The 24344-nt window shown below is 57.0% G+C and overlaps 2 protein-coding genes and 1 long non-coding RNA gene across 9 annotated transcripts in view; 1 reads left to right on the top strand and 2 right to left on the bottom strand.

The window, feature by feature from the left end:
- Nucleotides 1-89: 89 nt before the first annotated feature.
- TNS2 (tensin 2) lies at nt 90-17204 on the bottom strand. 3 transcript variants are annotated; one of them, XM_054442184.2, is made up of 29 exons: nt 17043-17204; nt 12489-12597; nt 11961-11998; nt 11005-11043; nt 10643-10681; nt 10442-10491; nt 10016-10187; nt 9220-9270; nt 8766-8888; nt 8611-8675; nt 7368-7451; nt 6785-6897; nt 6631-6691; nt 6362-6437; nt 6019-6148; nt 5849-5914; nt 5638-5772; nt 4227-5438; nt 3930-4080; nt 3221-3810; nt 3016-3105; nt 2545-2670; nt 2236-2328; nt 2028-2105; nt 1784-1861; nt 1224-1392; nt 1064-1132; nt 870-899; nt 90-718 (listed from the first exon to the last, which is right to left on the bottom strand). In XM_054442184.2, exons 1-29 carry the CDS (start codon nt 17115-17117, stop codon nt 580-582), a joined length of 4251 nt encoding a protein of 1416 aa, XP_054298159.1. In that variant the 5' UTR covers nt 17118-17204; the 3' UTR covers nt 90-579. The 3 variants fall into 3 exon arrangements, with proteins under 3 accessions (XP_054298159.1, XP_054298157.1, XP_054298158.1); XM_054442182.2 differs by lacking the exon at nt 17043-17204 and adding an exon at nt 15191-15807; XM_054442183.2 differs by lacking the exon at nt 17043-17204 and adding an exon at nt 14188-15022.
- On the top strand, nt 10018-23518 carry LOC129009375 (uncharacterized). 2 transcript variants are annotated; one of them, XR_010127801.1, is made up of 4 exons: nt 10018-10136; nt 10880-11058; nt 18360-18464; nt 18772-18978. It is a non-coding gene; the product is annotated as an uncharacterized LOC129009375 (long non-coding RNA). The 2 variants fall into 2 exon arrangements; XR_008492757.2 differs by lacking the exons at nt 10018-10136; nt 10880-11058 and adding an exon at nt 17335-17571 and having other exon boundaries at nt 18772-23518.
- Nucleotides 22235-24344, bottom strand: part of EIF4B (eukaryotic translation initiation factor 4B) — a 38888-nt gene continuing 36778 nt past the window's right edge. For all 4 annotated transcript variants that reach the window (XM_054442186.2, XM_063672747.1, XM_054442185.2 and 1 more), the window contains exon 15: nt 22235-24303. In XM_054442186.2, coding sequence (XP_054298161.1) covers nt 24223-24303 — 81 coding nt within the window. In that variant the 3' untranslated portion in view covers nt 22235-24222. The remainder of the gene's footprint in view (nt 24304-24344) is intronic.

Below are 24344 nucleotides of genomic sequence, written 5' to 3'. Positions count from 1 at the left end.
CCCTGGGATGCCCCCAGGAAGCACAGATACGTCCCCTGGGAGATGAGGCTTTGACCTTCCTGTGAATAAGTGTTGACTCCAATTTCGGCTAAAGTTTATAGAAATTCTTTATTATTAGACAAAAATAGACTCTCTTTTTTCCCCTATTCATGTGATCCTACTCTGAATCTCTGCTCAGAGGAGGCAGTGACTTGCTCCCCACCCCTCTCCCATCCCTGCCGTGCTGGGACCTGCAGCTGGGTGGAACTGGCAGGGGCTGATCCCCTGGAGGGCTGATGTTCTCCTGCAGGTGGGGCTGCCTGATCTCCTTCGGGGCTTCACTGCTGATGCCTCCTCACCCCTCACACACCCATCTCTGCCATCTGCTCACATGCAAGGTCATCTTGTGGGCCTGTCCACTTAACTTAGCAGGCTGGGGGCGGGGAAGGAGAGCAGTGTCCCAGGCCTGATGCCCACTCCTCATTCCTAAGGGAGGGTGCTTTCTCCTGGGTCTCCTGGGTCCAGGCCAGGGGATGTGAGGGCTGTGTGGTGCTGGGAGGGGTGCAGTGTTGATGTGGGCTCTGAGCTTGTGGCCTTCCTTCATTTTCTCTGGCCCAGTAGAACTTTGGTGATGAAGGTGACAATGGCGCCAGCAGGCTGATCTGGGTCAAGCTCTGCAAAGAGGTGACACACATTCTCCCAGGGGCTTCCCGGCTTCTTGGCCACGAAACCAAAGATCCTAGGAGGATAAAGGTTGGGGAAGGGGCTTAACATTCCTTCCACAAGGGAATGTAGCTGGCTTTGGTGAGACGAATCAAATGCCAGCGTTGAGAGGACGGCGGCGCCCTGGTCCCTTGGAAGGAAGAGGCTGAATTCATGGGGAGGCTTACTTGGAGGTGGTCCCGTCTGGGTTGGTCCATCTGCAGAAGGAGAAGAAGTGTGAAGATGCACACCCCAGGGGACAGCTGCTGACGGGGGGCCGGGGCCAGGGCTGGGGCCGGGGCTGGGGCTGGGGCTGGGGCTGGGAGCTGGGACCTGGTGGGACCATGGGGATTTGGGGCAAAGGGTTTGGAAGGAGAGTCACCTCCGGTCTTGAGGGTCTGTGCTGGAGAAGGTGATGCTGTTCACTGGATAATGGCGGCGAAAGAATAGCCTGCAAGGAGGAGGGTGAGGAAGGTCACACTCAGAAACAGGGGCCCCCAGGGGCCTTAAGCATGGGGTCCTACAGGGCTGAGTACACATACTTCCTTTGGTTGTCCGTCAGTGTAATGCCCTGGGCTGACACCTTGAAGTGGACAACAGCTGGTGTCGGGCGGGGGCTACAGCTCAGAGCTGCAGAGCTGGCCCGGGCCACAGCCTGGGGGCCCGTCAGTGACTCTGTCTCCACTGAGGTCAGGTAGAGCACGCTGCAGGCTACAGGGGCAGGGAGTGGGTCAGGGAGGGAGTGCCCATCCCCTAGCCACCCCCACCAGCTCTTGCACATTCCCCAGCTACTGCTGTCACATGCTTTACAATCACATAGGTGACTTGTTAAAAAGGCAGATTCCACGACTCTACTGGATCTACAGTCAGAAGCGAGGCAGAGAAGCCTCCCTGCTACCACCCCATGATCCTGTTGTTCATGAGACTTTGAGAACCTAGGCTGAGGACCCAATTCCTCATCCCCAACAGTATGGGGCTCCCCTGCCCTCACGGGTTGGCCAGGGCTCGCCCACCTCAAGGCCTTTCAGTGCCCCATGCCCTGTATCCACAATGCCCCCTTGGTGCCCAGAGAGAGGGAGGGGAGTGGAGGGGAAGTCTTTACCAGCACCCTGACGCAGGAGGTCTGCCGCTGTGCTCATGTTGGTGGGCACTGGAGCCTCTGGGGTCTCTTCCAGAGGATCTGAGGGCAATGAGAACCGACAGAGAAGCTCAGAAGGCAGAGCGTTCCCCAAGCTGGAGCACTCCCTCTGCTTCCCCAAGGGAAGGCGGGGAGCCAAGACCTCTGGATCCTGCTTTGGCTGCAGGGGGTGAGGAGAGGTGGGGAGGACAGATGACCAGACACTCACCTTTGCTGGGAATGCGCAGGCAGCAGGGCAGGGAGATGGGGGAGATGGAGTGCTGGGAGACCAAGGCGGACAGGCTGCCTGTGGGAGAGAAGGTAGGAAAGTCCTGAGGTGCCCAGGGTGCCCCACCTTTCCCTTCCATCCTCCTGAGATCCCCTGGCGTCTCCCTAAACCGACCCAACGTAGCCTTCCCCAGGCTCCTGCTTCTCACCAAAGTAGGGCTCACTGGGGCAGCCCTTGATCTTCACCCCTTTGGGCCCAGTCTCGATGAGGAAATGGCGGACCAGCTGTTCCACGGGGTCCCCTGAGAGGAGGAGAGGGGAAGATTGTGGCTTTAGCATTCCAGGTTCCAGCTTCTTCCCTAATGGGATTCTTTCCTGAGCAGCTGAGGTCTTTTCCTACCTCTCCCCTCCACAGCAGCATGGCCAGCACAGCACCCCCACCCGCCCTGTTACCTTGCCTCTGGCACCCCCCCCCCCCAACTTTGTCCCCACCCCACTCAGGTTTGGGTGTTCTGTACCTTTCCAGGGCTGGGCACTGGGTGGCGGTGTGGCCACCTTGAGGGCCAGCCCATAAGCTCCTTGGAATGAATGACTGTCCCTGATCAGGAAGGCCCCAGGATCCTTGTCCTTCAGCAGGGCAATGGCTGCAGGGTAAGGGGTAGCGGGCAGCGGGGAAGAGTTTTCACAGGGGTGGACTGAGCTCCATGCAGCCCCCCTCCTCTGCTGCCAAGCTCCATGGTCTCTGCCCTGACAGCTGTGGTGGTGGTGAGAGTCTGAGGCCAGAGCTCTAGAGTTCACAGGGGTTTTGACCATGTTGGATCTCACCGCCTTGGCCCAAAGCCCAGTATCACCTGCTGGTAAACACTCAGCCAAGAGTAAACACAGCTCAGACAGGAGGAGCCAAGAGCTTCAACAGGATGGGACTTAGAGCCAAGATAGACACCCTAGAGAGTGGGATGGAGTGGGGTGGGGGCAGGCTGGCTTCTCACCTTGGTCACGGGACAGGTGTGGCTTGTACCAGAACTTGGATGTATCCTGGACAAACTTGACATTGCTTTGGCTCTCTTGTGTAGGAGGCTCTAGGACAGGGAGGGAGTAGGTTCAGACCCCAGGGTACCCGGGTCCCCATCCATGCTACATCCCAGGAGAAAGGGTTCTCTCAAGGTGGCCCCAACCCCCTCAAGGCCTTTATACCTGGGGGTTGGGGGACGTTATCCGAGAGCAGAGGTGCGAAGGTGACATGGTGACTGATGCCTCTGGCTGGCGATGATGCCTGCTCTGGGCCCCAGGGTCCTGGCTGTTGCCCCGGCCCAGGCAGGTGGCGTTTCTCAGGAAGTGGGGGCTGGCTAAGGCCATTGGTGTCATAGGAGGCAGCCAGGGGGAAAGCAGGTGTAGGTGAGCTCTGAGGCGGCTCTGGGCTGGTCACAAGCCAGGGCATCTGGGAAGGCACAGGAGTGAGGGGAGACCCATCTGGGCTGTCTGGGGGGCCTCGAGGGCCTTGCCAGGGGGCGTGGCGGAGGCCAGGAAGTGTGGTGGGCACAGGGCTCCGAGGACTGGCGCCATCTGAGCGGCCCCCTGGACTCCTTTCCTGAGGCCAGTCACTGGGCGAGCTGGGAGGGAAGGTCGGAGAGACTGGGCTAGGGGCCGGAGGCTCAGGCCCACTTCCCGACGGCAGCTCAGGGGCCTTTCCGGTGCCTGCCTGGGAAACAGGGGGCAAGCCCTCGCCAGGACTCAGTCTCTGAGTGGGCGCTGAGGTGGGGGACCTGGTGTCCTGTCGCCGGGTGCTGTAGGGTGGAAGGGCAGATGGTCAGCAGAGCCCCCATTGTGGCTGCTCCCACCCCACCCGCCTCCATCAACTGCTTGGACAAGAAAGCACTCGAGCATCCCCGGCCCTTCTGCATACCTTTCCTTGCCCTGGACTGGGCTGCTGGTGTGCAGGGGCATGGAGGAACCAGACAACTCTGATGAAGCACTGCATGGGGCATCTCGGGGAGACCGAGGCAGTGTGCTGTGCCCACTGGGGCCCTCCCTCCAGGACACCGGCTCCAGTGACTCTGCAGTGAAGGGGAGAGGTGGGCTGTGAGCAGGATGGGGCTCTTCTGTCTGGCTTAGCTGTTTCTCACCCTGTTCCCCCTTGACTTCCCCACCATCTTCCAGAACCTCCTCTGCCCTGGGCACTCCGCACTCTGGTGCCCCTCACCTGCAGATGCCAAAGGTCCTGCTGAGGCCAGGTGCCCAGGCAATGGGTACCTGTCCCCTCCCTCCTCCGTAGGGATCTCGTAGCTCAGCTTCCTAGATTGTGGATAGGGCGGGCTGCCCGGGGAAATGGAGCCAGCCCGTGGGGAGTGGGCACCAGGGCTGGGATACCCTCTGCCCTCTCCTGGAGAGCCACAGCTATGAGGCACGCGGCCATATGCTGGGCAGTAACTGGGAACTGCTCCTCCATAGCTGTATGTCACCAGGGCAGGGTACCCTGGATGCCCATACCTGCCTTCGGGGCACATGGTGTAGGAGCAGCCCTCGTGCCCTTCCTCGCCTGCCTTGGGTGGCTTCAGGCAGCTGTAGTCAGGCATCGGGGCATGGTGATGCCCACAGGCAGGCAAGAGCAGAGGCAGCGGGTGCCCAGGCCGCACTGGGTGCAGGAGAGGCTTGCCAGCCTCATTTGCCCACCCTTCTCCAGCCTCCCTCTCCAGCCGCAGTCCATACAAGGCTGCTGTAGGCAGCGCCAGCTTCTCCTCGCAGGCTGGGCATGGGTATAGGGCAGGCAGCCCAGGGTCCTCCAGGATGACCACCTCCCGGTAGCCTGGGGCGCGGTAGCCAAAGTCCCCAGTGGCTGGTTTCCCCATCTCGGGTGGGTAGGGGTATGGCCCCTCTGACAGCGATCGGCAGAGGCGCCTCTTCTCCATCGAGGCCTCGGCGTAGCCCTGGGGGGATCCCTCATAGCCCCCGTAGGCCAGTCGCCTCCTCTCCAGGGTTCCCTCTGGCCGGTAGTAGCCCCCATTGGGGACCCCGCAGGGCTCCCGGTAGCCCTGGCGGCAGGAGCAGTGGCGGCTGAGGCCAGGCCTGTGGCCTGGATACACACCGAGGTGGGGGCCTCCGCCCACAGGGGGCTGCTCTTCGTCATCTAGAATGGCCGTCTCGCGCCCAGCTCCCCGGCCCCCACTGGCCACTCCGCAGCCTCCTAGGAGGCGATCCAGCTCCTGCTGTTCAGCAGCTGTAGGGGGCGGCCGGCCAGGGGACTCAGCAGCCGGCTCTGTGGTCAGCGTGGAGGAATGGCCCGAGTCGCTGCTGACAGAGAGCATGGGGGGTGGTGGAGGCTCTGGAGAGGGCGCCGGGGGGGTCTGCCGGGGAGGCCGCTGCACCTGGGCATAAGGACTGCCATCCAGGGGACCCCGGGTGTGGGTCAAGGAGCCTGAGTGGGGAAGAGGATCAAGGAGGGAGGGCAAGCAGGGAATAGGGAGGGAGAGAGAAAATTCATGAGAGGGGATGGCACGGGAGACAGCTGTCGGCTGGGGGTGTCTCTCAGGAGTGGGCTCTGCCTGGGGAGGAGGGAGTGTGCTTCTCCCTGGCACCACCCCCCCAGGGTTCCACCACAACCCTGTACATCCCACCTTGCAGGCTGCCCTGCGCACAATCCACACTGTCCTCGTGGTGCTGGTTGAAGTTCTCATAGGAGTCCCAGCGCACGGCTGGCTCGGTGGTGTTGTAGTCGACAGAGACCGAGGGGTCATTCCGTGGAGTGCTGCCTGTGGAAGGCCACTCGGGTGTTGGGGAGCAGGGGAGAGGCGGCCCTCAGTCCCCAGCCCATGTCCCTGCTCTTACCTTTGATCTTCTCGGGGCTGGAGGAGAAGACAAACTCCACGGAGGCTTGGAAGGGGAATCTCTCATCTATGGGGAGTGGACAGTGAAGAACCAGGCCCCTGGCCCATACCACACTCTCCTGCCTGCCTGCCACCTGGGCTCCAGCCCCAGGCCACTTGTCTCAGACTCACCAGTCCAGGCCTCGTCCAGCTGGTCCTTGGGGAAAGTGAGCTGTGGTCCGTGGATGGTGCAGGTGTGGAACTGGACTCGGAACACGAGGGTCCGGTCTGTGCCCCGGCCACCCTTGTGATAACATGTTACCTGGGGGAAAGGCAGGAGGCTGGGGATCAGGCCTCATGTCCTCTTCTGTGCTTCCACCCTGGGGACTGCCTGGTCACAGCTTCTGCCCTGCCTCGATCTCAAGGTGATCTCCCTACTCGCCCTCCAATCTGTCTCAAATTGGTGACTGTGCCGCTACACCACCAACCCCTGCCCCATCTCCAGGATTCTTCTTGTTGACAGGACCCCCCTCACCATGACATCGCCTTTGAGGAGGAGGGCCGGCTCCAGGCTGATGCAAAGCTGCTGGGGACCAGGGCCTGCAATGTGACTGTGGGGAGAGAGGAGAAGGCAGAGATGAACCAGAAGCTCCTGCGTGCAGAGGCGGCTATGCAGTCATGGGGAGCCAGAAGACCAGAGTCTGAGCCCTGCCCAGGTGTCTAGGGAGGCTGGAGAAGCAGGAATGCAGGAGCAAGAGGGACCCTGGTCATGAAGTGTCAGGGGCCTGGGAATAGAGCACTCACTAGACTCCAGACGTGTAGACAAGCTGCATGGACTGGTAGATTTTAAGGAAGGGCTGGAAGCCTGGAGGGGCAGAGGAGAAGGCACAGGAGGGGTGCTGAGTGGAGAGGGCCTGAAGGTGGCTCTCACTAGGGAGCACATCTCAGGCAGACTCACCTGTGCCAGGTTCAAAGGCTGGCAGCGTGGGGATGAGCACATAGTGCAGGAAGAGAGGGCTGCTGTTCATTCTGATGGAGCCAGATAGCAGCCCACTGAAGTAACTGATGTATCTGGTGGAGGGCGTGTCAAGGAGAACATAAGCCTTTTCCTCTGGAGGTCACCTTGTATCATTTCAACCATGCACCCTTAGAAGGCTGGCCCATCTGCTCAGCACTTCCTTCCCATCTTCCGGGTCACCAGAAAGTTCTTCCTTGCATCTAACCTCAATCCCTCCTGCTCCCCTCTGCCTCAAAGCTCTTTCCCCAGAGCTCTGCTTCACTTTATAGTGGCAGGCCCTGACTGTCCTTCAGGTTCTCTTTATGACGGATCTCCTCGTCTATTTATTCCCAGGTCTACTGCCTTCCACCCTACTAGCATGAAAGCTCCATGAGAGCAGGGGCTTTGTCCACTTTGAATTCTCAGCACCTGGCACAGTGCTTGGCACACTCAGTGAAGGTGTGCTGCATGAATAAGAGAGTCTTGGCCTTGGTAGCCATGAAGGGAGCTGCTCCTCTGGCCCATCCCCACCCAGGCTGCTCACCGACGCTGGGAGGGCTGCAGTTCTGTGGCCACCTTGTCCTCGCAGAATTTCCGCATGGTAAGAGTGGCCAGTGCCTGGTCCGCCCTGGGGACAGCAAGGCCAGTGTTGGGGATTAGGAATTAGTCTTCATCCTGGCCTCCCATCCCTAAGCCCCAGGGGATGGAGGAGAAATATGATCCTCTAAGTCTAGAGGAAGCCCAGAGTGGTGGTAATGAGAATGAGAAGCACCACGTACAGTCACTTTACTAGTTGTTGGGCCTCAGGCAATTGTTCCCTGAACTTTAGTTTTTTCATCTGTAAAGTGGGGCAACAAAACCATCTTATGGGTTGAATTATATCCCCCCAAAAGACATGTACCTCAGAATGTGACCTTATTTGGAAATGGGGCCGTTGCAGACATAATTAGTTAAGATGAGGTCATACTGAAGGAGGGTGGACCCTGAATCCAATATGATTGGTGTCCTTATAAGAAGAGAGGAAGAGACACAGACAGAGATGCACAGGGAGAACACCAAGTGATGACACAGGCAGCGATTACAGTGATGTGTCTGCAAACCAAGGAATGCCAAGGCTTGCCGGCCACCACTGGAAGCTAGAAAGAGACAAGGGAGGATTCTATCCTGAGTCTCAGACGGAGGAAGGGCCTGCTGACAGCTTGGTTTGGGGCTTCTGGCCTCCAGAACTGTGAGAGAGTACATTTCCACCGTTTTTTGTTTTGTTTTTGTTTTTTTTGAGATGGAGTCTGACTCTGTCACCCAGGCTGGAGTGCAGTGGCACCATGTGGGCTCACTGCAACCTCCATCTCCTGGGTTCAAGCAATTCTCCTGCCTCAGCCTCCTGAGTAGCTGGGATTACAGGTACCCACCACCACGCCCAGCTAATTTTTATGTTTTTATATTTTTACAGACGGGGTTTCACCTGGCCAGGCTAGTCTCAAACTCCTGACCTCAGGTGACCCGCCCACCTCAGCCTCCCAAAGTGCTGGGATTACAGGCGTGAGCCACTGCACCGGGCCCATTTCCACTGTTTTACAGCACCCTGTTTGTGGCTGCCCCAGGAAGCTCTACAGACCATCTGCTGCAGACTGTGTTACAGTACTAGTGATAAAAGGGAGATGGAAATGCTAAGCTGACAGCAAAGGACTCTCAACGAAGAGGTGGGCTCCAGGGGAAATGGGTTCCTAAGGGGCCAGCTGGAGAAAGGGCCACTGGGGAAGCGGCTACTCAGGCGCTGGGAGCCTCACCCTGCAGAGATCTTGCTGTAATGCATGTAGGCAGAAACGATGACCCCGAGCTTGCCCTTGTTTCCCTGACAGACAGAGAGACAGGGGTGAGGGTCTGGGGGCTCCAGGCTGACCTGGAACCTCCAGGCACCAGGGAACCCGAGGTCCCGTCCCACCTTGCAGTATAGTACGACCACGTGCTGTGGGTCAGCACTGAGCCACGTCTCCATGGCTTTGCAGATGGAGCACAGCTTGTCCAGGGGTGGAGCATGCAGATCAGGCCAGCCAAAGTCTTGAACCTGGGGAGAATGCAGGGGTGCAACTGGGGCTGGGGGCCACCAACAGAGAGAGACAGGCAGGGTGGAAAAGGGACAGGGCATAGGGGTCCGGGGGCAAGGTTGGGGGTCTGCTGGTTGTCCATGATAGCCTCAGCACTTTCGTTATCCATACAATGGGCTGATACCTGCTGCATCACGTTTTGGGGTGTCTCCAGTAATATATCATGGGAGAGTGGGAAAGTGCTTAAAAGTGAAGTAGATGCCAATTGCTACTATTAATAACGAGGAAGCTGGGGGCTTCTGGGGTAGGGGTGGCTTGGTTTAATGGTTGGGCAGGCCATTTCCTTCATACCTTGGGGTTTAAGCGGGTCAGGTCATGCCTTTTCTCTGAAAGGTTGAAGAGCTGAAATAAAGGGGGAGGGCTTTAGACAGAAATGATCTCCGGCAATGAGGCACGAGGTGGAGATGGATCCTAAGTAAGAATCTTCCTTTAAAATAAGGTGCAGGCCGGTCGCAGTGGCTCACGCCTATAACCCCAGCACTTTGGGAGACCGAGGTGGGCGGATCACCTGAGGTCAGGAGTTCGAGACCAGCCTGGCCAACATGGTGAAACCTCATCTCTACTAAAAATACAAAAATTTGCCGGGTGCGGTTCGCTTGAGCCCTGGAGTCCGAGACCAGCCTGGCCAACATAGCGAAACCCCGTCTCTACAAAAAAAAAAAAAAAAAAAAAAAAAAAAAAAAATTAGCTGGGCGTGAGTGACGCACGCCTGTAATCCTAGCTACTGAGGCTGAGGTGGGAGAATCGCTTGAGCCCGGGAGGAGGAGGTTGCAGTGAGGTGAGATCGTTCCACTGCACTCCAGCCTGGGCAACAAAGTGAGACCCCGTCTCAAAAAAAAGGTAAATAAATAAAGAAAATAAGAAGGTAGCTAAGGCCCGGCCTAGCCAGTCACAGCCAAGTCGCCAGCGTTCCAGGATTCTCCGCTCCGCTCCGCTCCAGGCCCCGCCCCCGCCCCCGCCCCGCCCCCACCACTCTGGTCCCGCCCCCTGGCGGCCTCGCCTTCGCTGGTGACGTCAGTCATTAGCCCCGCCCATCTGGACCCCACATCCCTCTCATTGGTGGACTCCTGATGGCCCCGCCCCTCACCAGGTACTTGTCCCGGTGCTTGGATTGCAGCACGTGGGCCAGCTCGCGCAGGTGGCCCCTGTGCCGCTGTTCATCGGGCCGCGCGGGGAAGGCGGCGGCCAAGATGCGCTCCGTCACGTAGGTGAGGTCTAAGTCCCAGCGCCGCTCCATGAGCGGGTCCAGGCTGAAGCTCCTGGGGAGGGGGAGCCTACGCATGAACCAGGGGCGGGGCACCCGGAGGTGGCTAGTGTGATGGGAAGGCTGTCTGTTGGGCAGCAGGTGAAGCCTGCTGGGTTCTGAGGGTGGGTGGATCGGTCCGGAGGGAGAATACCGCTTTGAGGGTCGGGGGCTGTCCCGGGGAGCTTTGTTGCGGGGCAGCGCCCTGGGCTGAGGTGTGGGGCCGGCGGAAAGGGGGTCACGTGGGACCACCCCAGCACCCTCACTTACCTGGGCAGAGTGCTGCGCTGCTTTGAGTGGTTCAGAGATTTGGTGGATCCCTGGTGGTTAACAGACAGTGTCTAGACATCTCTTTGGGTACCCCCTACTCTAGACTGCCCACTCCAGAGCCATGCACTTTTGTCTTCAGGAAATCTAGATCTTTACTCCCAAAGCTACCTGCTTCCCCCTCCTCCTCCAGCATCACCTTACCAGGTGCTCTATGCGCCTGACTGGGGCCGTGTTTCGCCGCTAGAGGGAGATGGGGGAGGAAAAGGGAGTGGTTAGTTACAGCAGGGGCAAGGACCAGTGTGGGCCTGGGGACAGGGGAAGGGAATGTCAGTGTCCTTTTGAAGGCTGTACTGGACAAGGGGAGAGGAGTCCTACCCCCAGCAGGCCCAAGGGCACAAGATCAGCAGAGGACTCAGACAGTTTTTTCTTTCCTCGTAGGATGAGCAATACCCACAGCACTCCGTTCAAGGTCATCTCCTGGGGGCCCTCTCTGGAGCCACCAGACCTCTGGACATCATGGCCAGGTTCCTTGCCCTCCCCACCCCATCCCAGAGCGCACTCACCAACTCCGCGGGAGGCAAGGCCTGACAGGCTGAAGTCACCTGGAAGGGGACGGAGTAAGGAACTGAGCTCCTGGTGAAGGGCTCTCGTGGGCTTGAGGATGGGGCAGCCCCTCAGCTTCAGGAGGAAGGTGGAGGGGCCTTCAGCGGATGGGCACTGGCTCCAGCTGAGGTTGCGCTATTTAAGGGCACCTCCCCTCTGGCCTCTTGGTCCCCCACCCCCCAGGCCCCCCACTTGTTGCTCTTGGCGCTCAGCCCCCAGCCCACACAGACCCCCATTCATCCAGCTGCAGGGCAGGAGTTATATATAGAGCCACGCAGGCAGGCCATGGCCAGGGACGGACACTGGCTTCTTTCACCGGGAGACCCCGCCCCTGGGCACACAGCTCCCCCAAGCCAGCTCCAGGGCCCTGGGACCCTCCTCTCCCTGCCCTGAAGGAAGAGGACCAGGGGACCTCCTCAGAGATTGGGCTGTCTCAGGTCCCCAGTGGACAGTGGGTGCTATCTACAGCTTATACCTGGAAAGGCCCAGTTTTTCCAGGGCCCAGGACAAGACCCACCCAGGCATTTTTAGGACCCTTCCCCAGAGGGAAGGCACAACCCATCTGGCTGCCCAGTCTCTGAAATCCTGCTCCCCCACTCCCCACCCACCCCACCCTTCCTCCTCCTCATTCTCCTCCTCTTCCCCACCCCCATCCTCTCGCCAGCTGCAGCCTGGGCACAGCACCAAGACAAACGCTGTCTTGCTGTCCACCCGCCTGTGCTGGCCAGCCCTCCAGAAGGCGGAGTAGGGTGGTTCTTAAAGGGCCCAGTACAGCACCCCTCCCACCCAGGAGGGGTTCCCCAGTGGTGAGAGGGGTGGAGGTAGAGGGTTGATGCCAGTGTGGTTGCAGAAGCCTGTTTGGGAGGAGGAAGGGACTCCAGACCCTCTCCCCCATCAGGTAGAATCAGATACCCACCTTTGCTTCACATTTTCTGTGCGTCGCCACCTTGCAGACTAGGGAAGGTAGGGGGAGGAGAGGGGTTAGCAGGGGCCTGTGGGACAGTGGAAGGAATGGCCTTCCCTCATCTCCCAGACCCTGGAACCAGACCCTGGGACTTCCAGGATCCCACCTGGACTGGGCTGGCTGGGGCAGAGGAGCAGGGCTAGGTTTTGAGGGAAGAGTGTGGCAGTGGGGTACTACTGCCCAGGCCAGGGGTAACATTCCAGGGTGGGTGGAGGTGAGGAGGAAGAGAGGGAAGGAAGACTACCGTCACAAGTCAGGATGGGAAGGTGGTGGAGAGTACTGGCTCTCCTGGGTTGTGGGGGGTGTCTGTCATGGGGAGCCAGGCCATCTGAAGGGGGAGGCAGCTGCTTCTTAGCTGCCATTGTGCCTAATCCAGGAGCAGCATATTACATTTGAGATTGTGTGAGCTGGCCTGCTGGAGTTGTGCAACACAGTGGTACTGGGTGGAGGGTCTCAGAGTCACAGGACAGAGCGCCTCACCTCTGCACGAAACGCCTGTCCCATCGATGGTCACCTTACATACTGCACAGACTGGAGGTTTCTTCCGGAAAACCTTCTCCCGGAAGCTATGAGGCTCAGCTTTCCTAGGCTGAGGGTGGAGGGACAAACAGAGGTGTGAGTTCCCAGTGGGCCCATCATCTCCGGGACTGGGCAGGAGCCTTGCCTTAGCACTGCACTGGTTTCCTCCGTCCAGATCAAGCCCTCAAACTTGTAGGACGCACTTGGCCACAGCTGCTTCAGGGTGGTCATGGGGCCTGTCCTCAACTGTGCATGGAATCTGACCCCTTGCGTCACCTTTGCTGGGTCAGCTCCTCCCCAGGGGATCACTTGGGCCCCTCACGTGGCCCTGGTGTGTGATGCCCTTGTGGAAAGCCCCCATGCTCAGGCTTTCCCCCTGGTGTGGTAGGGGTACTCCCTGACTCTTCCCATCTTGTCCTCCCCGCATGGAGACCTGTGTGCAGAGTGAGCAGGGAGGTTCCAGACATACGTGTTGTATGTCAGTCCTGCAGCACCAGACTGAGCCGGCAGGAGTGGCCTTAGCCAGTCCTGCTTCCTTTAGCTCCTGCTGTCCCCACGCTCCAGGCAGCTGACATGCCCTCCTCCCCCACGGTCAGAACAACATGTTTACTCATTGTGCATTGAGGCAGCAGACAGCAATTGTGTAAGGGGGGTGGTCATGCTGGAGGGAAACAGATAGAGGCCTGTCACTGGGGAGAGAAGTTTAGCTGGCTTTGGATGCTGTGAGTTCTCCCCCGACCCCATGCCCCCTGGCACTTGGGATTCACGCATTGAATGAGGAAGGAGTGGACCAGATTCCCTGTTCAGCCCCTCCTGACCCAGAGATGCAGTGAGGCAGGAGCCTTGGATGCCCACTTACAGCCCAGGCCTATCTCAGTCCCTTCCCCTCCCACTGTGGGTTCACTCCTCCCATCCTCTGTCTGGGGACAGCTTGTCTCCTTGCCACCTCTCTGTTTTACCCATATTCCCCCTCCTCTGGAGTTCAGACTCCTGCTGTCCTCCTCCCGGGGACCCATCACAGTAGTATCTCAGGTTGTCCTGAGCTGCTGCTTTTGGGGCAAGGCTGGGAAGCTGGGAAAGAGAGTGATGGGGATGTGGGCAGCACCTCTGGTTTCTTGACTGTCCCTGCAACCCTTCTGGGCTGGACCAACTTTGTGGGACCCACTAGGACACTTGGGGGCATGTTGGCATTAGTGGCAGATATGGATGTTGTCAGTGGAAAGCAAACCTCCAGTTCCAAAGCACTCCTGACTCCCTCTCCTCTCTCTTTTCCCACCCTGCCACCCCATTTCCCTCAAACTTCCCCGGGCCAGGGAAGGGGCCTGATGATCTCTGAGCCTGCTGAGGATACCTGGATAGTGCGTGGCAAAGTCCTGCAGTGAGGCACCTGGGGCTTAGGCTGGGGGGCCAGGACCTCCTGGGGTTGGCCCAGGCTAGAGCAGGGAAGGTGAGAGGAGCCAAAACAGACAGCGGGACCTACTCTAACCCAAACAGCCCCTCACACTACAGCCCTGGCCACTCCGGAGGGGATGCTGGGCCAGGGGAGAAGGCTGAGGAAGCTGAAATTGGGAAGAGGGCCTGGCCTGATTCCTGGTCCCCTCCCCCACTGCCCGCACCTCCACCCCTGCCCCTCTTTGGCCCAGCTGGTGGGCCGTCCTACCCTGCTTGTGGCCCGGCTGCCGTCCCTCCTCCCCAGGGCTCTGAGCAGCCTCTCCACGGGGCTGCTGGACTTCATGGTGTTCGGCTGGCTGGGGTGCCGGCCCCAGGGCCTGAACAATGCTGGGGCCTGGCCCGGGGCTTCCTGGAAGCGGCCTGGCGGAGGCAGCCGCTTCCCCTGGGCGGAGGGTAGGCTGGCTGGCTGGTGTGAGGAGAAGCCCGGCCCTGGAAGTGGAGGGAAGTGCAGGCGGGAAGGGGGCAGGTCGCTGCTCCAGGAAGTGGAGGGGGGAGGATGTGGGGGAGGCCAGGAGATCAGATTCCCAGGATCTACCCTGCTGGGAGTGTCAGCCTGTGATCTTTTGCTCCCCCTACTCCCCCAACTCTGGAGTTGTCCCACACCCGGGACACCACACTCTCCAGGGATCTGCAGGGATCCATGGTCTTGAGATCCTGCCCCCGGTGGGGCCGGGTGAAAATTCTGGTCTCAGGGCAGGGCAAAAGGGCAAGTGGGGAACAGTGTGTCCCAGCCAGGCTCCAGCCTGAACTCTCAAGCTCTCGAGGGACTTCCGCTGGGGAGGGAGTGGAGCTGGGAACTTCTACCAGCAGGCAGGCCCAGGATCCCGAGTGTGTCCTGAGAGTCAGGTAAAAATGGGACTGGGGGCCCCCTTCCTGTCTCAGTTTCACTTGTTATGAAGTAGGAAAAGGAAAGCATGCACCGCCCACCTTTACCCTCAATACACCTTGCAAGGCCAAGTTCCAGCCACAAGACTGCTTTGCTCAGGTTTAGGGAGTAATCCATTCTCCTGCCACAGCCTAAGGCATCTGAGGCCCTTCTCCTGAAAGCCCCCAGGTTTCTGCTCCTGACACAGTGCCCCCCACTCACCCATTCCCTGGCTTTGTTTCAGACATGATCTCACAGATCCCTAGCCCTCTTTCCAGCCCTGCAACTTGGGCTCTCTACCCAAGGGCTGCACCCTCCCCCCGCCACAACCCCGAAGCCTGAGTACCTTCATGGCTCTCCTGGGTCTGCTCTCCTTCCTCAGCAGCTGTCCCAGGGCCTGAGGACTGGACAGGAGGTCCCCCCTCCCAGCACATACTCCACCCCCATCCATGGGCCTACCGCCTCCCTCCTGGGAACATGGCCAACTTCCCGTCCTGGGAGTCAAGGGAGGGCGGTGGATGGGGCCTTGGAAAAGGGGGAGTAGTCTTCCTAAAAGCTAAGGGGTTAATGGCCTGGGAGTCTTCAGCCCCAAGCTGTGGACAGCAGCCCCTGGGATGGGCTATAGCTGTCACCTGAAAGAATGTGCAAATGTGCCCCTCTCATTTGCATGGTATGTATTGAATGTCCCAGTACTCAGGCAACTCCCCCAGCCCTGGCTTCTCCCACGGAGTCCCTTCTACTTGCCTCCTGCTCCTTCATACCCATCAGGATGGATTCTCTGGGGTGAGGCCTGCTGTGGATGCCCACTTGAGACCGTTGCAAGGACCTGACTGGACTGGGCCTAGCCTGAGACCTCTCCCTTGAAGCTGTGTTCCCAGGATATCCCTTGAAGTGTGTCCCCAGGATATCCTGGCCAGAAGGTGGCATCTGTGTGGCAGGCCTGGGCCCCCTGCCTGTAACTGGAGAGGAGCACGGGCTCTGTGACCCACCCCCATCCTGCCAGCCTGGCTGTGTCCCAGCACATTCCAGGCCCCTGGCCAGTGTGGGCAACCGGGCCTGGCCTTGTCCAGCCCCCAGCCCTGCTTGGGGGAGATGGGGCAGTGTGACAAGGTGGGCGGTGGGTGTGGCTTTTTTCTGTCCAGTCCCAGCTTCTGCCCCTATGGCACATGGCCCTGACCGGGACTCCTCTACCTGCTTCACTCTCCTGCTGCCTCCATAGGGGCTGAAAGTCCCCTCACCTGGAACAGGTCCCCAGACATCCTCTCACTTTCACTGGTCTCACACTCCCCACCCAGACCCAGCAAGGAGGTGCCCAAGCAGTGAGCGCGGTGAGGGGTGGGGTGGTCAGGATCCACTGTGGCTGTGAGTCCCTCCCATCCTGTGGCACTCTCACCTCGGAAGGGAAGCAGGGATGGGATCCCTATGAGCCAGTCCCGAGGGGAAAAGTAGCTCACTTGAGGAGGGCTGGGAAGGCATCACTAGACCCTCGTGGACCCTCACCCTCCTCCCGCCTGTAACATTCCAGAGCCTGTCAACCTCTTCCCCCAGCGGGGCCCCCTCTTTCTCCGAAGTCTTGGGTTTGTTTGGAGAAACCCCTCCACCCACACCCCCCTTCCTGGAAATAGCTGTGGTTGGAAGGGAGGCTGGGAGCCCGGCCGCCGCGGAGGAGGGGTAAGGTCCAGGGAAGGAGCGAGGGAGGGCGGCGGCTCTGGGGGTGTTCCCAGAAGGGTCTGGAGGATGAGGGCAGAGACGGAAGGGGGCCGCAGAGCGGGGCTGGCGAGTCGAATCAGCCTCATCTGTACCCGCTTACGGCCTCAGTGTCCCACATGTGAAGCAGGAAAGGAAAACGTTCGCCCGCACCCTGCCAGGCCGGGGCCCGAGCGCCGCTGCCAGCTGCTGCCGGGTCCCGGGCCTGCGTCTGTGGCACGGCGTGCGGCCCCGTGCGCCCCGGGTGCTGGAAGGCGTGGCGGCCTGATCGAGTAGGGCTGCAGCCGCGCCCCGCCCCCTAGTCACTGTCCCGGCCTCCCGCTGCTCCCAGCTCTCCGCGGCCAGCCAGAGCCCCCGGCCCCAGCCCCGAGCCGCGCCCCGCGCCCTCTCGACCTCCGGCGGCCCCGCGCCCCCTGGCGCCCGCCCCTGGCACTGCCCGCGCGGCCGTGACGCAGAGGCCGCCGCCCGCCCAGCGCGGCGCGGCCACTCACCTGCGGGGGGCGCCCGGCGGGGCGGGGGCGCGGCGGGGCGGGGCAGCAGCAGGGGGAGCCGCCGGGCCAGCCCATCCCTCCCGTGCCCGCGCCTAGCGGACGCGGAGGAGGAGGCGGCGGCGGCAGTGGCGGGAGCGGGCGGCCGCTCTCGGCTGGGCTCCCTCCCGCCCCCGCCGCGCCCCGCGCCCGCGCCCGCGCCCGCGCCCGTGGCAGCCCGCTCCTCCTCCTCCCTCCCGGCTCCAATCCCCACGTTCCGCCAGCTCCCCACCCCTCGGCCTCCTCTCCTCCCCACCTTCTCCCGCGAACCCACACTCACAAAGAGCCGAGGGGAGAGAGGGTGCGCAGACGGCCAGCGCGGCCGTGCCAGGGACATACTGGAGACAGGAAGTGGCTGAGAGGGGGAGAGAGAGTTAGAGAGAGACGGCCACGGAGGACACGGGGACGGGAAAGTCTGAGAGACGGGGAGAGCCTGACCCGGCGGGACACAGGCAAAAAGAAACACGCGAGCCAGGCAGACGCAGCAGAAACGGTGGGCGTAGGTCCAGAAGGGACTAGGAACAAGGGGACAGGGAACTGCCGCGCAGCTTCAGCCTCTCACCCTCCCCACAGGAGTGTGCCTGGGCTTGGGCCTGACCTCAGAGGACCACCCGTGGCCTAGCCTGGTGGTGCTAGCGTCCCCTACCCAGGCGGGCGCCTGAATCAGGTGAAGACACCTGGTGTTATTTTTGGCCCAAGTCGCTGGACACCCTTCCCTGGTCCTCTGCCCCACCGGAGACTTCTCCTGGGCTAGTATTCTCAAAGGATTCACAGCTGAGGACCTCTCCGTCAGGCTCAAGCCCCCATCTCCACCCGCAAGCAGCTCCAGCCATCCCACCACTGCCCTGCTTTATTCATTGAGACGGAGTCTGTCTCTGTCGCCCAGGCTGGAGTGCAGTGGCGCCATCTCGGCTCACTGCAACCTCTGCCTCCCAGGCTCAAGCGATCCTCCCACCTCAGCCTCCCGAGTAGCTGGGACTACAGATGGGCCCCACCAAGCCCAGCTAATTTTTTGTAGAGATGGGTTTTCGCCATGTTGCCCAGGCTGGTCTCCAATTCTTGAGCTCAAGCGATTTCCCCTCCTTGGCCTCCCAAAGTGCTGGGATTACAGACGTGAGCCACCGTGCCCGGCCCATTGCCCTGTTTTAAAGAGCTGGACCGTCATTCCCAGTCCGCAGGAGACCTCTGAGAAGGTCTTCCTTACATTTAACTTGAGTCCAGCCTTTCCAAATGGAGGTGGAAGTTCTTTCTAGGGTCTGACCTCATTCCCTTCTTTTGCAGTGCCTGGTACTGGATAGGAACTTCATGGAATGGAGCTAATGGGCCGTACGTAGGGCAGGTTTGAGTCTTGCCACCCTGGAGCGGAAGGTGGAGAGTAGGGATAAGGTAGGGGACATCTTCCTAGAAGTTCTGAACCTGTTGCCATTCCTACATTCCCCTAACGTCCTTTAGCAGTGAGCACTTCCTGAAACTTTCTCCCTCCTTCACCCTCCCTGCTGGATTTTCCATGATGAAAAGGGGCGGGGGGAAGGGAGGTTGGAATTCTGAGAACCCAGTGCCCAGGGCTCAATGCCCAGTGCTTGCCCAAAGCAGCCAGTACTACTGACTCTAAGGTCTTCTTTCCCTCCCTGTCTCTTCTCAGCTGGGTCCCTTGTCTTTGGCAAAGGCTGAGAAGTCTGGTTCTCATTTCCAGGGGGTGGAGCACCTGATTCCAATCTTGCCGCAGGGAAGAAGAGTCTGTGAAGAAGTGCGTGATGACTGTGTGTCCCCCCAACCCAGAAATTGGCATTTGGGAGGGGTGGATATGGTTGGGACTGGGGAGCCTTGATCTTACTGCTCTTGGTTGAGTTGGTGTCCAATAGACAGTTTTAGAGGTTAGAGCAGTGGGAGTCACTGGGGACTGGGGACGGGAGAGGTGGGGGTGGGGGAGGCCAGGCAGGAATGAGTAGGGAGGCACTGGGAGGAGGGGAGAGGCAAGAGTTAGGGGAATACCGAGGAGAGTGGCAGGGATTGGAGGCTCCTGGAGAAAGGGCAAGGCTGAAGGTTGTCCCATGTATTTTGGCCAGATTTGATTATGTAATCGAGATACACGAGATAATTAAGTGTGTTCATGTCTCTGGAGCCTTCAACCAGCTCTTTTAACATCTTGCTCTTCCCAGCATTCCTTAGGGTCTTTGGCTGGGCTCTGGAATGGATGCCGTGGGAGTACCTTTACCTAAGCTCTAAAGTTACCAATAGAGAGACTGGGACTCAAAGAGGAACTTGATTGGACCCCAGAGAGGTGAGGGGTAAGGGTTAGAACCTCACACATGCTGGTTTTGCTGCTGCCTGGCAGGCCCATGGGAAGAACTTTAGAGGTTCCAAGGAATTGGAAAAGGGTCACAAGATGGGTGGCCAAACTCCCAGCTCAGGCTTGATTCCTACTCTCAATGTGGGGATAGTGGGGAAGGGAGCTGCAGGAGGGAAGCTGATGAGAAAAGCTGAGAATGAGAAGTTATACAGGAGGTAGCTTGGTGGGAGTGAAACAAAAATGAGTGGTTCATGGGCCAGCCAGGCATCCTGATTTCCAGCTCACAGCAGCAGGAGCTTCAGAGAGGAAGGGGAGGAGGAGAAAGCCCAGTTGATGTTAGTAAAGGTCAATTTCAGGAGCACCTCTGACCTCCCTCCACACAGGTTTTCTTACCTTGACTATGCAGAGGGTGGTCCATCTTGGCACTGAAGGTGGAACCCCCTCTTCCATGGTCTGGGGTGACCCCATGCCTGTAACTGAATGTGCTCAGATCCTTGGGGTGCGGGGACTGTAGGGGGAGGATTTGAAGGTGTGGGACTGTCCTGGCTGGAGACCACTGGGTCAAGAGAACTCCAGTAGAGGGTTTGGGTGCTGGGAACCAGGAAGAGTGGGGGAAGGGGCAGAGCCAACTCCAGAGGCGGATCTCCTGGCTGAGGACAGAGGGTGTATTGTCCAAGCAGGAGGTTGCTGCAGCTGGGCAGGGAGCAGCTCAGCTCGCCTCTTCCAAATTTCTTTTGGGGGAGGGTAAGGGAAGGCAAGCCCCCCTTTACTTGTGGCCCTGGGGGCTACAATGGTTGCTGAGAAACAAGGCTTATTTGACAAATAATGCTTCCCAGGAGCAGATGTGTAGCTCTCTCACTTCCTGAGAAACCAGATGCTGTGAGCTCGCTTAGCACTTGAGGCGACGCCCTCAGCACGAACTGGGACCCTAGTGCCTTGGGATCCAGAGTATAGTACTTGATTCTATTGAGAAGAAACGAGGCTAATGTGGACTGGGAGACACACGGGACCTAACCAGCCTCAAGTTAGCCCTTTTGAAGTAGGATGCTGCACCTGCACTTTCCCCCTACTTGTCCAGTAGTTCAAGATTTACAAGATGTTGGCAATGAGGGCTGACCAGTCCTGGGTCCATTCCTGCAGCTGGGGGGCTTCTGGGTGGACCCACACTTTTTTTTTGACAGGGTCTTGCTCTGTTGCCCAGGCTGGAGTGTAGTGGTGTGATCACAGCTCACTGCAGCCTTGACCTCCTGGGTTCAAGTGATCTTTCCTCCCAAGTAGCTGCGACTATGGGCATACACCACCATACCTGGATAATTTTTCTATTTTTTTTGTAGAGACAGGGTGTTGTCATGTTGCCCTGACTGGTCTCAAACTCCTAGGCTCAAGCGATTCTCCTGCCTTATCCTCCCAAAGTGCTGGGATTACAGGTGTGAGCAACCATGCACGGCTAACACACCTTTTTTTTTTTTTTTTTTTTTTTTGAGACAGAGTCTCGCTCTGTCACCCAGGCTGGAAGTGCAGTGGTGCGATCCCGGTCCACTGCAACCTCCACTTCCTGGGTTCAAGCGATTCTTCTGCCTCAGCCTCCTGAGTAGCTGGGACTACAGGTGTGCACCACCACACCTGGCTAATTTTTGTATTTTTAGTAGAGACGGGGTTTCACCATATTGGCCAGGCTGGTCTAGAACTCCTGACCACATGATCTGCCTGCCTTGGCCTCCTGACATGCTGGGATTACAGCTGTGAGCCATGGCACCTGGCCACACACATCTTTTTAAATTTAAATGAGGATGTGGCCATATTAGAGCCCAGGTTTTCTCTGACTTTTAGAGTACCTTTTGGGACATAGGGCCTTCCTCTCTACCCTTTCTGTACACAGCCATCATGAACCTTTCAACAAGCCTTTCCTGTTTTTATGTTCCTTCTTTCCATCATTTACCTAGACCTCATTATTGCACAGCTTAGAGTGGCTTGAAACAAAGGCTTGGAGAATGTGAGTGAAACTGATTCCTGTGGTGGAGAGGCAGTGAAAAAGCATTACCTTGTAGGTTCCCAGGCAGCCTGGACAATAGGGGGACCTAAACCCACATTGAAAAGCCTTCACAGCTGAGTCTCATAGCCCTCAACTTTACCAGTTTTGGAGAACAGAGATAAATGCACTGGCCAGAAACTAGAAGAGCAGCTGCTCCAGTTGGCTGGGAAATGTCATTTGTATTAACTGACTCATCTTGGCTCTTAAATCCCCAAAATTGTTGACTGAGGCTTCCCGGGCTCCTTTCTATGTATGCTCCACCTCCTTGTGACATTAGGGATTCTCTGCCACCGTCCTAACCCCTTTCCTGCCTTGCAACAATGACCAGTCTGTCCCTAGCTGTTTGGAAAATTCCCACTGAGTCTGTGAGCCTCTGTTCTGGTAACCTCGACCAGCCTGCCACCAGTATCATCTCTGGTCCACCAGTGCGGTGTGACTCCAGGGAGCAGCATCTCTCCAAATTGCTGAAGTGAGGGAGGGAGATTATGAGGGAACTGCCCCAAGGACACAAGGATTCATTCTTAGAGTTCCCACAACTTGATTAAAATAAACAGTACAGGAAATAGACTGCAGGCATTCAGGTGATTAAAAAATTTAACACCAGGGGAAAAAAAAAGAAGCCAGAGGGGAGCTGGGATACAAACTCTATCATTGGGCCTCAATAACACTGGAACAGATTCCCTTGTAACCCCACCCTCTGATCTTGGACAATATGGTATCCAATACTGAATGAAAACTTCAGAGATGGTAGGGGAAGGAGGAGCGGGTGGTCAATGACTCCAGTAAAAACCACTGGGAGTGCAGAGTATATGTCAAAGAATTTCAGCATTACAATGAACTTTAAAGATCAGATTTATTTGGAGAAAACAAAAAACCCACAACCCAAAGGATGGGATTTTACATCAAGACATCTCCCAGGTAATAAGTCTACAGATTACAAATCATTTTCATAGAAGATATTTTTGTACAAATTTTACATGTATTCAGGAGCGGGACATTAATCAATCCCTGTTTCTATTTTAATAGGGGAGACAAGGTAGGGGAGAGGGAAAAACAGTTTTGGATATAACTGTTTGGAAGGAGAGTAGACATGAAGAGGGCAAACCCTAGCTTTTCATTATCTACAATCAATAGTTTTTTTTTCTTTAAAAAAAAAAAAATCTTCAACACTCTTTAAAAGCCCACTTCTTAGCTACTGGCCAATCCACACCAATTATTTAAATTCACTTAGTACACACCTTTGTCCACTGGGTAAATTATATTCATTATGCCCACTGCTGCAGCACGCATAAACCAACACCCCTGCATGGCTGAACAGGGCCTAATCTAGGACTGATGGGAGAAGGGCTTGCAAACCAAGATCAAGGTGTCGTTTCTCTGCTAATACTGTCTACCAAGCTGATCCCTACAAAAATGCATATAAAAGCAGGCAAGTTTAGCTACTGTGTTGCAAGAGAAACCAGAACCTTGTTAAATAGTTCTCTCCATTACCATTTATTCTCTCAAGGGAAGCTTAAAAAAAAAACAAAAAACAACACATTGGTCTGGCCACCTCATGAATCCAACAAGCATTGGTGTGGCATTTCAGTGGAGAAAGAAACTTGGGGGAAAAACCCCATCAAGGTTGTAAGAAAGGCTCCCAATTTAACTGTCCCTGTCCCTATTTATCCGCCATCCAAGACCATCCATTATTCTAGAGCACTCTGATCTATAAAAGGGGTCAAAGCAGGAGCAGGCAAGGAGTGAGAACCAAAAGTCATCAAGAAACCGATTTGCTTAAGAAAAGCAGCGATTCTTCCTTTCACAGCTCTCCATGGCTGAGAGAAAATGCCCAAGACATCATGTATGTGACTTAGATACTGCTTTTTGGGAGGTTAAGAGTAGCATGAAGAACTTAAGATGACGATAAGAGTCTAAATTTTTAGTTTCAAGGTTTCAATAGAATGTGGATATATTCAAACTTTCAAAAAGGACTGTTCAGAAAGGGTAAAACTAGGACACAGAAAACACTGGGAATTACCACGACCCCCAAGTGCTTCCGGCTCCAGGAAATAACCATTCATGTGTTTGCTGGAGGTCACACAATTTTCCCCTATTACCTGGTGCAAAATGACTCATCACTTCCCAAAAGCTTCTTTTCAAACCACGATTTTCCCATTTATTTTGGTCCAATGCAGTCCCATTCTTTATGGCCTATAGTCTCACTCCCAACTACCCCCCTAGGGGGTAAAAAAAAAAAAAAAAAAAAAAAAAAAAAAAGGAATTCCCTCTAGGCTGGCCCCCAAAACTCAGAATTAAATAAGAGGAGGGGCTGGCAGCCTCCTGGAGACTAAAACAACTTGAGGCTAAATCTACCTTTCCAAGAGTGGAAAATTTATTCAGATAATGTTTGAGAATTCATATATGCCACAATAGGATAAAAACTAAAAGGTAGAAATCTCACACTTTTCCTTCTACCTCCCTCCCCTACTGCCCAACCAGGTTCCAGGCGTTATATCACTGTCATTACCATTTCTGCTAAATGGAGACCCCTAGGCACTAATCACACTGGCAACTGCATGGTGACATAACGCACCACAACTTTTCCTCTAAAAAGCTGTAAGTCCCTCTCTCTGGCTACATTGGCGATTCTCCAGTTACTTCAATACTTTAAAGGCTGCAGCAGCATGCAAAATAATTTCATTTTTTGTTTTAAAAAAAAGGTAAGAAAGGTCTTCAGGAGATGGTGAGTTTTATTTTGTCTTGTCTGGATAGAGGTTTTGATTTGCTCTCGAATGTTCCAGGGTGGAGAGAAACTAGGAGAAAGCACAGGATGTAGAGGTCTATTCGGCATAATCTTCTCCCTCATTTTCATCTTCACCATCAACAGAGAGAGCAGCATACTTGCTTGCAGAACTGAACTTCTGTAATACAACAAGAGTGACAGGATAATGAAGGCCCTGAA

This window comes from Pongo pygmaeus, chromosome 10 (genome assembly GCF_028885625.2).
Source record: "Pongo pygmaeus isolate AG05252 chromosome 10, NHGRI_mPonPyg2-v2.0_pri, whole genome shotgun sequence".
In the NCBI taxonomy this organism is placed as follows: domain Eukaryota; kingdom Metazoa; phylum Chordata; class Mammalia; order Primates; family Hominidae; genus Pongo; species Pongo pygmaeus.
Note: the sequence above shows the minus strand (reverse complement) of the source record. Positions and strands in the feature narration are given on the sequence as shown.

Coding starts and splice junctions, on each gene's coding strand:
- TNS2 (XM_054442182.2), bottom strand. CDS start 15,295: ATGGATGGGGGTGGAGTATGTGCTGGGAGGGGGGACCTCCTGTCCAGT. Junction 9,271..10,015: donor AGCACCGGGACAAGTACCTG/GTGAGGGGCGGG, acceptor CCTTTATTTCAG/CTCTTCAACCTTTCAGAGAA. Junction 2,329..2,544: donor CAGTGCCCAGCCCTGGAAAG/GTACAGAACACC, acceptor TCCTCCTCTCAG/GGGACCCCGTGGAACAGCTG.